Below are 17,095 nucleotides of genomic sequence, written 5' to 3'. Positions count from 1 at the left end.
TTTTCCTAGCGCATTGCAAAGGCAATTTTTCCTCAATCAAATCTCGCCCACAAGCTCCTTCTTGTTTTTGTCACTCTTACAAGCTCATACTCAATACTTGTGCTCAAGAAGAATGATAACAATCGTGCCTTTGCTCTTCCTTATAAGCAATTCTAATGGCTAAATCTGGCAAGTCAATATTTTAGGAATCAAACTGGTGATTGAGTTGTTCACTGAGTTGGCTCATGCAACTTGTCCTAAGTCTTGATCTAGAATTAGAGACTTGTCACTCGTCCTTTTCCAAGTTAACTTGCACTAGAAGACAATGAAAACGGCCTTCCACTTTTGCACATTTGTTAATTGCTTCATAACTTGTCCTAATTTTTAGGGGCTCATCCCAAATCATAGGAATTCATCCTAACTTATAGAAATGAACTCTTAGGAATTGATTCCTAACTTATAGGAATTGATTATGAACTTATAGGAACTTGGGCATGCTAAGGAAGAACTCGTTGAGGTCCCTTCAATTAAGGCACAAATCAAGGAATCATTTCTTGCTATCATTTTCAACACTCCCTCTTAGCGAGGAAGGTGCCTTTGGAAGAACCTCGTCCACCTGGATCTGTCTCCAATACTACCATGTTCTCCGCTGCTGTAGTTGCTCTCTCTGAATTCGAAGACTTCCCTGCTTTCTTCTGCGAAATCTGATCTGAAGACCTGTTCTTTTCCACCATGCTCCTACAAGTCTATCACTTTAGTCATTAGTGCCATGTACCCCGTGTACCTTTGCGACTACTTCCTTTGGTTGGAAGTGATACTAGAAGATTCAACTCTCTTCTGATCTCCCTTACCAAGTCCTTTGCCCACTTGGCTCGAACTCTTCATAGTCTGACTGAGTGGTTGCCTCCACTTGCCCTGGGCTATACTTCTCATTATCCTGTTGGTCAACCTGACTGCCAACTAGCTTAGACTGAAATTGAGATATTGGCTGAGGCTCCATCTTGAGAGATCTATCCGACTCTCGCTCAACCACCACTTCTCTATTGTATTGCTTGATTGATTCATGATAGTTCCCTTCTGATTTTGTTTAATTTAAAGCCTATAACCTAATTTTTAGCATATCAATAGTGCCATGAAGAAATGCTTGGATGCTTGGAAAGTGCTTCTTGTTATTTTGAGAATAAAAGGCATAAAGGGAATCAAGTCTAACAGTTAGGAAAGCGATTGCAAGTTGCATTTTATATGTGAATTTACTCTTATATTATAGAGTTTTTCCAGTAAAGTTATTTAAATTACTTTTTGTGGATGGCAGTATTTAAGGATGGTGGCAAGGAAAGAAGGAAAAACCCCATGTCATCATCAGTCAAATGTTACTTTGTTTGCACCAAATCATTTGCGGAAGTAGATGAAAAAAGTACATACATTTTGTTTAACAAATCTATCCACGAGGCACGATGCCTGTTTATGCATCTGCATACTGTTGCTAGTTTGAAGAAGTACATAGCTCGGTGAGTTTGAACATCTGGATAGTTTATCATCCATCTTTTATGAATGGAGTGCTTGATATCTAATCCTATAGTCTGGTAGAATTGGTTTTGTAATGTAATCTTGAAGTTGATGTAGTTTGCAGGTTGTAATTTTGAAGTTCATTGAATTCGCAGGTTTACATTGATTCTTTCAAAAACCATTCCCTTTGGAGGTGATATCTCAGATGTAAATTTTATCCGTGTGGCAGATATACCATGTTTGGTATGCACTAGCTTGATGTAACTAATTTCTTTTACCTGCAGATTGTAGTTGTTAGGCTGGTTGATTTGATGTAAACTTCTACTGGAACCAATGCTTCTGTGTGTGTTTGTCTGTCGGTTTTTGTGTATGTCTCTTCCTAAAATTAGTCAACAGGATCAATGTAAATATTTTCTGCAATTGAACAGGATGAGAATAAAATGAAGGTTTATGACTTGAATGGAGAGCTTCTAATACATACTGATGGCACTGGATTTATATCTGAAGATTTGGCTTCACAATGCCCAAAAAATTTATGTAAAGGAAAACATTTAAGCAATCAGATTTCAGAGGTACTTATAGAATCATTTCTATATTTAAAAGTATGAATTCTTTGTCACGAAGTTTTTAATATATGTTGGAAATATGTACTTTCAAATTGAAATAGTTGTTTAAATGAAATTAGAGGGTTAACCTGTTAATTTTAGATAACAATGGTATGTTCTATGCTGAACACAATTTACTTCAATGTTCCTTTATCAACCCAATGACAATTACAATTATATCCAGTAGAAATCACATTAACTTAATCACATTGACAGTAAATGCAGATAGAACATAAAAACATATGCAAAAAGCAAGCCAAGACAAGACAAAAGGACACTAGATTTGGCGGATGCCAGGGAAAACCCCCAATGTGGGGAAAACCCTTTGATCAAATCTTCTTATTATTATTCAATATTTCAGCAGAGAGAGAGAGAGAGTACAAAAATCAAATTCAGTTGCACAATACACAGTCAAATCAGCCCTGTCAACTTCTGCAGTCAACTGCAGTCAATTTCAGCTCTAACCAAAAAGTCAATGCTGGTGAAAACAACAACACTTCACCAATGCAGCTTGGTCCTTCTTGGTCAAACTCGGCTTGAAGAGGAGGTCAAATGCAACCCAAAACAGCTTGGTCAAACCTGGTCAAAGGAGAGAAAATCTTCTGTGATTTTATGTGGTCAAAACAGAAGTCAACCTGAAGTCAATGCTGGTCAAATTGTCCCAAGCACCTCGATTTATGCGCCAATAAATGCGGCCTTAAGAGATCGAAATTCTCCCCTGAAAACACAGTCAAACTTGGTCAATAAAGCTTTGGTCAACGCTGTCCAGAAACTCTGAAATTCGGCCTGCAATCTGACCCAGAAATTCGTCCTTCCATCCACACGCGTGAGAAAGAGAGAGAGTTGATCTTCAAGATGTACGAACCAATTAGATTTGGGGAGAGAAGAAATGATGAGTGAGTGATGTGCAAATGAGGACAGAAGTCACTCCTATTTATACAATTTGATGAGGGTTAAAGGACACATATTGGGCTTATTGAGCCTACATTACGCTGAGGCCGACCTTAACAATTTGTGCATGAGAAAGAATAAACTCCAAATTCCACTTTTGCTTGACCGAATGAGATGATCTTTATATCAAATTTGGACTTCTCGAAAAGAGGAATCCAATGCAATAATCATCTCCATCATATGAGCTATCCCAAGGTGGAATTTGGCCCTAGCTGCCAATTCTCTCTATTATTACTAGTTAAGATTTTTTTTTTAAAGTGTAATTAAATTTCGTATATTATATAGAAAACATAGAGATACACAAATTAATGAGTACAATACTTTATTGTAGTCAAGGCTCAATATCATCAGAATAAGCTGAAGTAGACATTTTTTTTACTTCTTTAGTGGATGAAAACCCTCCCAAGATGTGGTTTATGTTGAAAGTGTATCAATTGCCATTTTTGAAAGGATTAATAGAACCTATTGGCCTTATTGCAACAAGGTCTAGTGCAAAGCCTCGCTAGGTGGGACCAAACCTTATCGGAACAAGAGAGAGGGTTGCCACTGTCATTTAAGCAACCCTTGTTTGATCTTTAGTGGTTGTTTGACCATAGGGAGGCTTCCGTAGTTCACCTAGATGGCTCAAGGTGATGGATAAAATGTCTATTATGTGAAAATTTCAAGTTTGAAATTCTATTCCAGCAACTGGAATTAATTCTTCTAATTGTTAATTATTTAACAATTTATTTGCTACAACAAATATCGATTAAGTCACACTGCAACCTTCACAAATATAATTGTAGAACATAATAGCTCTGGAAACTGAAAAATATTCTAGAACACACAAAAAATTGACACAATTATTTTTGGACAAATGTCTCCAGAAAAATCCAACTTGGGAAGACTAGTGAAAACCTTGGGTATTGATGAAAATATGGGTGAGAAGCTTCTAAGAGACGAGGATCAAGTCTAATTTTATCTTAGCCGTTGATTAGAGACTTAATATCGGTTTTTGATTTCGCAAGAGGAAAAGTATAAAGGAAGGCTTGGGGTCAGTTGGAGAGGACAAAGAGAGAGATTGAGGATATCAATTTTTTGAGGTGAGATGTTCTCAGGAGGGAAATCGATTGGGGAGATCTTGCAGCTGAGGGGTAGTGATAGTTTGGGAATACAAACAAAGAGGCAAAGAGAAGCTTGTGGAGGCAATGCAGTAGTCGGGAGCGCTGACGCTGGGCTAGTCTGGGCCAACGCAGAGGAAGCACTACCTTCCACGCAGAAAGCCAGGGAGCTGTCGAAAACTGTCAGAACAACCGGGAAAGTTGATGCAGTGGGCAGAAGTGCTGACGTAGAGCCTTAAAGGGCTCCACACAGCCCAAGCAGTTATTGCGAAGGGGCAGCGAAGTTGTAGCTGGGGCCAACTAATTTTGCTACCGAATTCTACTGGGTGAAGTGAGGTAAAACTCACTCAGGTTCTCCGCCGTTGTATTTCTCTGTCACTGGTTTGTTGGGAGGTTAACAAGCATTTGTATTAAGAACTTCTGCTTAATAATAGAAAACCCTCAGAGCTGGTGCACCGGTTTTTCCGCATTGTGTTTTCTTGGGGTCGTTTAGTCCAAAAATAAGTGTGTTCTTTGCATGGGTGTCTCATTTGTTTTTCAGTACTTGATCTATATATGTTGATTTTGGGTAGTATCAGATGCGCTCTAGCTCCTAAATTTTGTGGAGGGGCTAGAATACATGAGATCTCCAAGACCCAAAAATCGTTTGGAGAAATTCCACATGGATTTTGAGTTATTAAAATAATTAATATTTTTAATGGGGTTCCTAAGTCTAAACTTAGGAAAATAAAAATATTAATGGGTATTAATAAAAATATTGGTGAGAAGCTTCTAAGAGGCGAGCATCAAGTCTGTTTTAGTCTTAGCCGTTGATTTGGGACTTAATCTCGGCCGTTGATTCATCAACAGGAAAAGCATAAGAGGAGGCTTGAGGGTCAATTGGAGATACACCAAGTTGATCAAATGAGTTCGATTTTTCTGGGGCATGGTTTGTTGAGAAAATCGAACTAGTGATCTGAGTTGCAGTGAGAGGGGCAAAAGCAAAGATTTCGTTCGGAAAGGAGTTCTGAGACAAAGAGTACTGAGCAGAGAGGTAGCAATAGCATCAGAGAGGCAGCGTAGAGGCCTACGCAGCGCAGGAACGGGCTCACGCAGGCCAAGAGGGTCTCTTGCAGTGGTAGTGTAGGATATTTGTCAGAAGTTCGAGATTTTGTTGGAGAAGCAAGGTTCTGAGCTGGGAGGGCTGAACAATAGTCTTCCTCCAACAAATCGATCTAGCAGAAGGGGTGACGCAGTCTCCTAGAGGCAAGACGTTGGCCCAAGCAATGATTGCGCTGGGATTTCGCAGTGTTTGTCGGAGTCAGGCCACTCAGTGGATTAGTTGTGACTTGGAGAACGAGGTAAACCCTCGTATGTATTTCTTGCTGCCGAGATTTCTCTGAAAGGTTAACCGTTGTGAGAGGCAACCTGTTGTACTTAGATTCTCCTTGCTTAATAATACAAACCCTTTATCTACTGCACCAGTTTTCTCGCATTGGGCTTTTCTGGGGATGTATTGTCCAAAATAACGGTGTCGCTTGTGTGTTTGTTTCATATATTGTTTCAGTTTATGATCTGTATGTCAGTATCATCTGCAGTTGTGTTTTTTATCACTGTTTATAAATTAAATAACTTGTTGAATGAAATAACAAGTAGGAGATGCTAAACCAGTGACTACAGTAGGATTTTTGTTTGTAAAGATTCAAAATCTTTCATATGGTATCAGAGCATTACAAATCATAGGATACTGAAGCCATTAGCTGAGAGATCCAGCAAATCTGCTGCAGAGAGGTAGCTGTCACGAGTGACAACGCTGTTCCAGAGCCAAAGACGTAGAGGGAGAGGTTTGTAGTGTAGAAGAGGTGACGCAGAGGGTCATGAAGTGCTCGTGTCAACATTCCGAGTCAGGTGAGGGTGACGCAGTAGCTGGGAGGAGCCCACACAGTAGCTGCGTCAGCTATCTAGGCCAGCGTAGAAGCAGAGGGGCAGATCAGGCTCATGTAGAGCCACACCATCTTTCTGGACCAAGAAGGAGCGAAACAATGGCTAGGAGGAGCTGATCTAGCTCACGTAGTGATTGCGCAAAGCTCGAGGAGTTCAGATTCTTTAGTTGCTGGGGCAAAAGGAGTAGTGTAGATCAGATCTGAGGTGCTGGTGGGACACTGTTGCTGCTGGTGCAGAACAATGTCTGAGGAGACTGAACCAAGGTAGAGGGAGTCACTGCCTTAACAGATTTCTTGCCAAAGAAATCTAGGTCTGGGTTGCTGAGCAGCAGCAAAGGAGGATTGGAGAGGAGTGATTCGACATTGTTTGGCGGAAGGATTTCCGTGAAGGAAATCAGGACTCAAAGGGAGTCTAGAAGGAATTTGTTCCCTAGAGGGTTTCTAGCGCCAAAGAAATCCAGATCCGAGTTTTGTTGGGCATGAGTGAAAGAGGGAGAAGAGAACTTGTTCGACACTCATTTGAGCAGAGATGGTAGTTAATGGACTAAGGGATCAAGACAGATTGGATGGAGCATCCAACTTTGTCATCTGGAAGGCTAGGATCCTGACAGTCTTGGACAAGAATCACATCAAGGATTATGCCTTGAAAGTGGTGGCTGTATCGGTCAATGCTGATCCTCTCAAGAAATACGAGGAGGCTCAAGCAAAGGCGAAGTGCATGATCTTGGATGGGGTCAAGGATCATGTGGTCCCACATATTGCTGAAAAGGAAACAACAAGGGAGATGTGGGAGGCCTTGACCACCTTGTATGAGGGAACTTCCGTCCAACGGAAGATGTTGCTTGAGAACTAGCTAAGACAGTATTAAATGCAAAAGGATGAAGAAATCGATCCCTCCCTTCTCAAGCTGCAAGGGATTCGAGACTAGCTAATTTTCGTGGGGTCTACACCAGATCTTGAGTTCATGGTCAAGAGAACCCTGAATGTAGTCACTGAAGACTGGGATACCTTTGTCCAGAGCATCTTGGGCAAGGATTCTCTCCCCTGTTGGGAGGAGATGTGGGCAGCTTTTCGACAGGAAGAGATCAGGTGGTTAACCAAGGTAGGAAGTAGAGGTAAAGGAGTCTGAGTCAAGAAGGAGGAGGAGGAGGATGCAACTTTAGCATCAGCAGGACAACCAGGGCAGCAAAAGAGGAAAAAGAAAGACATAACCAAGGTCAGATGCTTCAGATTTGGGGAACTGGAACATTTCGCCACTCAGTGCCCTCGGAAGAAGGGCAAGGAAGAGAAGTCTGACTAAAAGGCTGCTTTAGCAAAAGCTGACAAGGAGGACAATGATGTAGTGATAGTGGCAGAGCTAGACTTCCAAAGTTTGAAGCAACACAATATAGTGTTGAGCAGTGCGGGAGGCACAAAGCAGATACAACAACAACGCAGTAGCATCATAGGGTTGGCACAGATTAGCAGTAGAGGTAGCTTCAGCGTCACGGGTATCCAGACTAATCAGTATGTCAGCGTTGGGTGGCTTTTTAGTTGCGTACTTCTTAGCAACTGAGTTGCAGTGCATCTGTTAGCAGTGGTGTTAAGTTTAGGTATGTTCTATGCTAGAGCAATTTATTAATTTCTTTTCCATATTAGCAATCACATCAGCATAAAGTAAACTGCAGATAGAACATAAATATAAATCACAGAAGACAAGCCAAGACAAGAGGACACAGGATGTGGCGCAAGCCAGGGACAAACCCCACAATGTGTGGGGAAACCCTTTGATCAAATCTTCTTTTATCTTCAAAGTTCAGCAGAGAGAGAGAGAGAGAGAGAGAGAGAGAGAGAGAGAGATAATACATTTACAACAGAAGTCAACACTTTGACTTATCTGGATCTGAGCATAAATCATTTCCTATAATGATGAGATCAGTTGAAGACATTCTGCTTCAACTGAATCTCCTAGGTGACGACTTCACCTATCCATTTCGTTCCTCTGCTGCATCTTACCGTGTAGCACCATCATGCTACATCCTGTTCATGATCTTATCCATCCTCATGCTTCATGCTGCCCATGCTGCCCATGATCTCATCATGCTGCTCCTTGCTCATGCTGCCCTTTACATCATCATGATCATGCTGCCCTTTACATCATTATGCAGTCTTATTACATCATGCTCCTATACATATATATGATGATGATCTATAATTAATGTGATCCCTGTCACTGAGATCATTGATGTCACATCTCTTCTGCACCTTGTTGCACGAAGATCATTACCCTGAGATCACAGGAATACGAGATCATGATTCATGTCTAGTTTTATCAGGACCTCGACTATGATATTTGTTACTGCTCTTCATAACACATCAGGACTGCATTATGTTATATTTGAATACTGTGACAGCGAGTAAGACTCCCATCACAAGTATGCTGAGAATCAACGAAATCTTCTTTTATCTTCAGATTGTGTCTATTATGCCAAGATAGTCATTTATACATGCAAGACTGAGATAATCATTTTAACGTGATCTCTATTTGGCTGAGACAGTGTTAGTGGCTGTCGAGATAGCACGCTGTTCAAAGTGACGTTTATGTAGTGCAAGCTGCAAGGGTTTCCTCTTCACCAAAACCCTTATCATATATGTTTCATACGGAACCTGCACCTTGACATATGAGATCAACATCATTCTTCCTGCAGTGTGGATCTGCTCCCATACATGCGAGGTCATGACTGCGGCTACCTCGGCCTCATATACCTTGGCTCTCTGCGTCTAGGTGTCTTCCTCACTGCGGCTCTTCTTCATGCTTGACTATGGCTGTCTCCATATCACAGCAGCTGCGGCTACTTAGGTTATAAGTGAGTTGCTTAGCGTATACTCAAACGTGGAATGGCAGAGAGGAGTGCGAGGTTCAGATGCATGAACAGGTCCTAATGACTTGACCCATTGACTGCGTTTACCTCTTTATAAGCATGCGGCTCCTCTTCCATACTGGATTGCGGTTATGATAGCAGCTTCTTCATTGACTGCGTGGGTATATTGTATGACTTCCCAGCATATATATTTCTATGAATGTCCAACGTCAGCGTATATATATATATATATATATATATATATAATGCCCAGCGTATCCACCTGCGTTGTGCATAAATATATTACTGTAGCTTATATACTCCAACGTTTATATTATAGCAGTGTATATTATATGACTACGTGACATTCATTCCCGTATGTGTATTATAACTGCATGGTATGATTGCGTTCCCATATGTGTGGTATTATATGACTGCGAGGTATGCCTTCTTTGACTGCAGCTAGGGTAAGGCTAGATCAGCCTTTAGAGAAACGTATTCTCCTTTAGATCTCTCTGTCCACAAAACCCAAACACGTGGAGAGAGATCACAAGAGATGTGTGCAAATGATATTAAATCCTCATCTATTTATACTAAAATGAGGATGATGAATAGACACGTCAGTTGGGCTTCTAGAGCCTACATAAGAGCTGGTCGGCTTGATAATAATTACATAAACAAAATAAATTCATATCTCCATAAATACTTATCGGAATCGGATGATCTTTGGATCAATCCTACACCTCTCAACGAGAGGGATCCAATAAAAATATCAGCTGCCATAAATAAGCTGACCCACATGGAGTTTGGCCCTAGTTGCCAATTTAACAAGTGGCATTGCTATGGGCAACATGATGCAGCATATTGAGAGGGAGCTGTAGTATAAATGCAGTAGTGGCAGTGGCAGTGTCATGGGCAGCAGTACAAGTTGTAGCAGTGTAGTGGATGAAGGGTACCAGGCCAAGCGTCAACAACATAGAGGACCGATGCCATGGATCAGTGTGATGCTTCTATTGGGAAGTATTGCTAAAGCACATTCCTCGCTAAGAGGGAGTGTTGATTTTGGGTAGCATCGGATGTGATCTAGTTCTGAAAGTTTGTGGAGGGGCTAGAATACATGAGATCTCCAAGACCCAGAAATCGTTTGTAGAAATTCCACCTAGATTGTGAGCTATTAAAATAATTATTATTTTTAATGGGGTTCCTAATTCTAAACTTAGGAAAATAAAAATATTAATGGGTATTAATAAAAATATGGGTGAGAAGCTTCTAAGAGGCAAGGATCAAGTATGTTTTAATCTTAGCCATTGATTAGGGACTTAATCTCGGCCTTTGATTCATCAACAGGAAAAGTATAAGAGGAGGCTTGAATGTTAGTTGGAGATACACCAAGTTGATCAAATTAGTTCAATTTTTCTGGGGCGTGGTTTGCTGAGGAGATCGAACCAGTGATTTGAGTTGCAGTGAGGGGCAAAAGCAAAGATTTGGATCAGAAAGGAGTTCCGAGCCAAAGAGTACCGTGTAGAGAGGCAGTAGTAGCATCAGAGAGGCAACGCAGAGGCCTACGCGGCCCAAGAAGGGGCTCACGCAGGCGAAGAGGGTCTCTTGCAGTGGCAGTGCAAGATATTCGTTAAAAGTTCGAGATTTTGCTGGAGAAGCGAGTTTCTGAGCTGGGAGAGCTGAACAACAATCTTCCTCCAACAAATCGATCTAGTAGAAGGGGTGACGTAGTTTCCTAGAGGCAAGACGTTGGCCCAAGCAGTGATTGCGCTGGGATTTCGCAGTGTTTGTCGGAGTCAAGCCACTAAGTGGATCAGTGGTGACTTGGAGAACGAGGTAAACCCTTGTATGTATTTCTTGCTGTCGAGATTTCTCTAAAAGGTTAGCCGGTGTGAGAGGCAACCTGTTGTACTAAGATTCTGCTTGCTTAATAATACAAACACTCTATTTGCTGCATCGATTTTCCCGCATTGGGTTTTTCCGGGGACGTGTTTTCCGAAAATAACGGTGTCCCTTGTGTGTTTGTCTCATATCTTGTTTCAGTTTATGATCTGTATGTCAGTGTAGTCTGCAGTTGTGTTTTTCATCACTGTTTATAAATTAAATAACTTGTTGAATGAAATAACAAGTAGGAGATGCTAAACTAGTGAATGCAGTAGGATTTCTATTTGTAAAGATTTAGAAATTTTCACAGTATGTTGGTTTAGGCCGTAGTGTACTTATATTAATATTTTCTGAAAATGATTTGTTAAATGAATAACACAAGTAGGTAATGCAATCAGTTTACTGCAGTAGGATTTCTGACTTGTTCAATTCAGAAATTTTCACATGGTATCAGAGTGATTGCAGATCAAGGAGGACAGAAGCCATCGGCGAAAGGACAAAGGAAAATGTGTGTTGAAGACAATTGTCCTGAGAGAGTGTAGTTTCTGGCTGAGAGAGCAAAGGAGGGGTGACGCAATCACCAAGGGAGGCTCACGCAGAGCTTGCGTCAGCTTGATTCGGTGACGCTGTTGCTGCAGAGGGCTGGTTGAGTCTCGTTTTTTCCGGTTGCCGGGTTTAGAGGTGCAACGCAGGTTTCATGTGGAGTTGCTGGTGGGGCGTTGATTTTGTTGGTGCAGAACAATACCTAATGGGGCAGAACCAAAGTAGAGGGAATCAGTTCCCCAAAATATTTTTGTCCAAGAAATCTAGATCTAGTGTTGAGCAGCAACAAAGAGAGATCAAAGGGGTGGTTCGATATTGGTTGGCAGAAGGATTTTCGTGAAAGAAATCGAAACTCAAGGTGGTTGTTCCTTAGAGGTTTCTAGCGCCAAAGAAATCCAGATCCGAGTTTTGCTAGGGCAGCAACGAAAGAGGGAGAAGAGAACCAGTTTGACATTCATTTGAGCAGAGATGGCAGTCAATGGACTAAGGGATCAGGACAGGTTTGATGGAGCATCCAACTTTCTCATCTGAAAGGCTAGGATCCTGGCAGTTTTGGACAAAAATCGCATCAAGGATTATGCCTTGAAGACGGTTGCTGTTCCGGTTGATGCTGATCCTCTCAGGAAGTACAAGGAGGCTCAGGCAAAAGCTAAGTGCATGATCTTGGACGAGGTCAACGATCATGTGATCCCACATATTGCTGAGAAGGACACAACAAGGGAAATGTGGGAGGCCTTGACCACTTTGTACGAGGGAACTTCCATTCAATGGAAGATTTTGCTTGAGAGTCAGCTGAGACAGTTTCAGATGTAGAAGCGAGAAGAAATCAATCCCTTCCTTCTCATGTTGCAAGGGATCCGAGACCAGCTAACTTCCGTAGGGTCTACACTAAATCCTGAATTCATGGTCAGGACTGCCCTGAATGCAGTCACTAGAGACTGGGAAGCCTTTGTCCAGAGCATCTTGGGTAGGGCTTCTCTCCCTAGTTGGGAGGAGATGTCGGCAGCTCTTCGACAGGAAGAGATCAGTTGACCGAGGCAGGAAGCAGTGGCAAAGGGATCAGAGCCAAGAAGGAGAAAGAGGAGGATACGACTCTTGCATCAACGAGACAACAAGGGCAATAGAAGAGGAAAAAGAAAGACATATCCAAAGTCAGATGCTTTAGATGTGGAGAAATGGGACATTTTGCCATGTAGTGCCCTCAGAAGAAGGGCAAAGAAGAGAAGTCGGACTCAAAGGTTGCTCCAGCTGATGTTGACAAAGAGGGCGATGATGATGATTGCGCCATGAGTGCTCATGCACCTCTAGAGAAGAGGTGGGGCGATAGTGAGCTGCAGTCGGGAGGACTACAGTAGAGGTGCAAGATCCTTGAGGTGCCCAAACTCTTGGATCACATACGACTACGGGAGCCCTTAATGACAGTAGCAGAATGATGGGGGTCAGTTGGTGCGAGGGGTGATGGAGCGACAGTGGCAGAGCTAGAGTGCCAAAGTCTGAAGCAGCGTAGTGGAGTGTTGCAACAGTGAGGGAGGCACAAAGCAAATACAACAACAACACAGTAGCATCAGAAGGTCAACACAAATTAGCAACAGAGGTAGTTTCAGCATCATGGGGCATCCAAACTGACCAACATGTTAACTTTTGGGTGAGACTTTTAGTTGCTTACTTCTCAACGACTGAGTTGCAGTGCAACAGTTAGCAGTGGTAGTGCTATGGGCAACATGATGCAACATATTGAGAGGGAGTTGCAGTACGGATGCAACAGGGACAGTGGCACTGTCATGGTCAACAGTGCAGGTTGCAGCAGTGCAGTGGATGAGGGGCAGCAGGTTGAGCTTCAACAGTTCAGAGGACTGATGTCGTGGATTAGTGTGATACTTTTGCTGGGAAGTATCGCTAGATCACATTCCTCGCTAAGAGGGAGTGTTGATTTTGGGTAGCATCGAATGTGCTCTAGATCTGAATTTTGTGGAGGGGCTAGAACACATGAGATCTCCAAGACCCAGAAATCATTTGGTGAAATTCCACCCGGATTGTATTTTATTAAAATAATTAATATTTTTAATGGGGTTCCTAAGTCTAAACTTAGGAAAATTAAAATATTAATGGGTATTAATGAAAATATGGGTGAGAAGCTTCTAAGAGATGAGGATCAAGTCTAATTTAATCTTAGTCTTTGATTAGATACTTAATCTTGGTCATTGATTTCTCAACAGGAAAAGTATAAAGGAAGGCTTAGGGTCAGTTGGAGAGGGCACAAAGAGAGATTAAGGAAATCAATTTTTTGAGGTGAGAAGTTCTCGGGAGGGAAATCGATTGGGGAGATCTTGTAGCTAAGGGGCAGTGATAGTTCAAGAATATAGACAAAGAGGCAGAGAGAATCTTATGGAGGTAGCGCAGTAGCCGCGATTGGGCTAGTCTGGGCCCACGTAGCCTTGACGCAGAGCCAGGAGGGCTAGCACAAAGGAAGAACTGACTTCCATGCAGAAAGCCGGGGAGCTGTCGGAAAAACCTAGAACAGCCGGGAAAGCTGACGCAGTGGGCAGAAGTGATGACACATAGCTGACGTAGAGCCTCAGAGAGCTCCACGTAGGCCCACATAGTTACTGCGAAGGGGCAACGAAGTTGTAGACAGGGCCAGTGAGCTTTGCTGACGGATTCTACTGGGTGAAGTGAGGTAAAACTCACTCAGGTTCTCCGCCATTGTATTTCTCTGTCACTAGTTTGCCGGGAGGGTAACCAACATTTGCATTCAGAACTTCTTCTTAATAATAGAAAACCCTCAGAGTTGCTGCACTAGTTTTCCCGCATTGGGTTTTTCCGGGGACGTTTAGTCCAAAAATAAGTGTGTCCTTTGCATGGGTGTCTCATTTATTTTTCAGTACTTGATCTGTATATCGTTGTAGGCTGCAATGTATTTACATTAATATTTTCCGAATATTTTTGAAAATAATTTGAAAATAACTTGTTAAATGAAGAACATAAGTAGGTAATGCAAATCAGTTTACTGCAGTAGGATTTCTGACTTGTTTGATTCATAAATTTTCACACGACCAAGATTAAACCTTAATCGATGCCTAAGATTATTTCCCTGTTGATTCGTGTGAGTTTCTAGATTATTCACACCTTATCTCAATTAATTATGATTAATTAACTAGTTTTCCTAAGTTTAGACTTAGGAAGCATTTAACTATAGGCTAATAATCTAATTGAGACACTTCTAGGTGGAATTCCTAGAGATGATTTCTAGGTTATGGAGAATTGCTGTGTTTTAGCCTCTCCACAAAAGTTTCGAAACTAGAACACCTCCGATGCTACAAAATCTAACACTCCCTCTTAGCGAGGAAAGTGTTCTAGTGTTGCATTACTGCTACAACACCCTGTCTTTGTATTGCCCTCTATCATGTTGCTGATGTCTGAACACTATGCCTGCCTGCCACTGCCCACCAACCATTGTGCAAAGTTGATAATGCATCTGTGCTGCTGTTGACACTGCTATACTGTTGCCAACCCTGCATATGCATCGCAACTCCGTCTCATATGTTGTTGCTGCTAATGCAACTATTGCAATTGAGAAGCACTCGAAATACTCAATCAAATGTCTCTCTGTGCTGCATTCGTCTCCATAGCATCTGACTGCTACTAGCTTTTTGCACTGTCCACTAAAGGATATGTGTTGTCGCTGACTCTGCTATTGGGCCTCTTGCTCTGTTGTCAACACCGCTCTGTGCTACTCAACACCTGATTGCCACTAGTCTGCAACTGTCACTTTGGAATCTGACTGTGTCACAGAAACTAATCCATCCTGCTACTGAATATTGTGGGCCCTTGTAGCAAGGTAATGATCCATGAGAAGGACACCTCAATGGACCTTGCCCAACCTCTGCGCTGCTCTGGGACTATAAGTCCATATCGCCCCACCTCACTCCTAGAGGTATAATTGCTATCATTGCGAAATCTTCCTCCAGCTTGGAGGACAATTTATCTATCTCTGCGGACGCTGCTGCCTGGCACTGCTTCTCTTGCTTGTCATTCTTCCAGAGAGGACCCCAGGTACTGCAGTTACCGAAATCACCACATTTGAAGCACTTGACCTTAGATAGGTCCTTCTTCATCTTCTTCTCCCCCTGTCCCTGACTGAGACCCTTTGATGCTAGGGCCACATTCTCCTCTTCCTTCTCACCCTTCATGACCTTGCTGCTGCTTCCACTAATGGTGCTCTTTACTAGAGACCTCCTCAATTCCTCTTGTTGTTGGTCGGACCACATCTTGCTCCATCCAGGAAATTTGTCTCTGCCCAAGATACTTTGGACAAACACTTGCCACTCTTTTGAGACACTATTAAGTGCCAACCATTCAAGCTTTGTCAGTTGAGGTGCCTCTCCAACTGTGGAAAGCTGATCACAGACCTCATGAATCCTGATGAGGAAGGGATCTATGCCTTCACCCTTTTGCATCCTGATGCTTCTCAGCTTCTCCTGGAGAAACATCTTCTGCTGCTTGGAAGAACTCTGATATACCTGGGAGAGAGCATCCCACATTTCCTTGGCAGTGTTCTTGCTAAATGCATGTGAGACTATATGACCTCGGGCTTCATCCAAGATCAGCCGCTTTGCCATTCCCATATCCTTTCTGTACTCCTTCAGGTGATCTGCATCCTAGGGTACTACTATGACATTGTCCACATAGGCTTTCAGGCTAAATTCATCTAGAAGGAAGGACATCCTAGCCTTCCAGATCACATAGTTGGAGCCTCCCTCCAATCTATCTTGTTCTCTAAGCCTTGCTGTGGCCATCTCTAAATCGCCTCGAAAATCTCCCTCTTCCCCTCTCCTCGGCTGCTAGATCTGCTACATGGACGGGTCTAGAGTGAAAAAATCTGCTCATAGTTACTACCATTCTACAACTGGAAAATTGGATTTCTAAAACTCGAAATCCCCTGAGGGAAATTTCCCTCAGTGTTTGCTATTTCCCTTCCACCCGACGTTGATTCTACTTCTGCAAACTGCTGCCCTCTGCGCCCAAACAAGGAATCTGCTCATCAAAAATCTGAGCTGTTGCTGCTCCCTCTGCTTGCTAGAATCACTCAATTGGCAAGCCAAATTTTTCTAACAACCTACATTGAAAAATCAAACTTCCCTAAGCAATTCAATCTGTCTGGCTTAAGATTTGTGTAGCCCCTAGAAAAATCGTCTTGCTGCTCCCTTTGAACAATGAATTCATCTGTCTCCCTGTCTAATCAATCATGCTCCAATACCATTTGAAAATTTCAAGTTTGAAATCCAATTGCAACAACTGGTATTAATTCTTCTAATTCTTAATTAATTAACAATTTATTTGCTATGACAAATATCGAATAAATCACACTGCAACCTTCACAAATAAAACTGTGGAAGATAATAACGCTGGAAACTAAGAAATATTCTAGCACACACAAACACAAAAAATTGACAATTATTTTTGGACAAATGTCCCCGGAAAAACCCAACTTGGGAAAACAGGTGCAACAACTGAGGGTTTTTATTATTGAGTAGTAGTGAAATTTTGAGTACAATCTATGGATGCCCAACTGACAATCCAAACAACAAAATAATCTGGCTGAAATATCTGTGAGGAAAAACCTCAACAGCATGCATGATCTTGCTATGATAACTGACAAATCTAGCTAGTCGTATGACCTCTGCATGAGCCTCTGCGGAGTGCTTGTGTAAACCCTAACTCGCCAAGTCCGAAACTGCAAGAAAAAATGACGTCCTGGCTGACTC

General features: G+C 42.2%; 1 protein-coding gene across 1 annotated transcript in view; it reads left to right on the top strand.

The window, feature by feature from the left end:
- LOC149261609 (putative RNA-dependent RNA polymerase 3) overlaps positions 1–17,095 on the top strand; it is a 142,415-nt gene that overhangs the window by 55,005 nt on the left and 70,315 nt on the right. The window contains exons 6-8 of the mRNA XM_089369936.1: positions 1,292–1,487; positions 1,641–1,728; positions 1,914–2,057. Of these exons, the coding sequence (XP_089226062.1) occupies positions 1,292–1,487; positions 1,641–1,728; positions 1,914–2,057 (428 nt within the window). The remainder of the gene's footprint in view (positions 1–1,291; positions 1,488–1,640; positions 1,729–1,913; positions 2,058–17,095) is intronic.

The sequence above is a fragment of the Pinus tabuliformis genome, chromosome 6 (assembly GCF_031772625.1).
Source record: "Pinus tabuliformis cultivar Carrire ecotype Pingquan chromosome 6, CPIR1, whole genome shotgun sequence".
NCBI lineage: Eukaryota > Viridiplantae > Streptophyta > Pinopsida > Pinales > Pinaceae > Pinus > Pinus tabuliformis.
The sequence above is the reverse complement of the archived record's forward strand: the minus strand, read 5'-3'. Positions and strand labels throughout refer to the sequence as shown.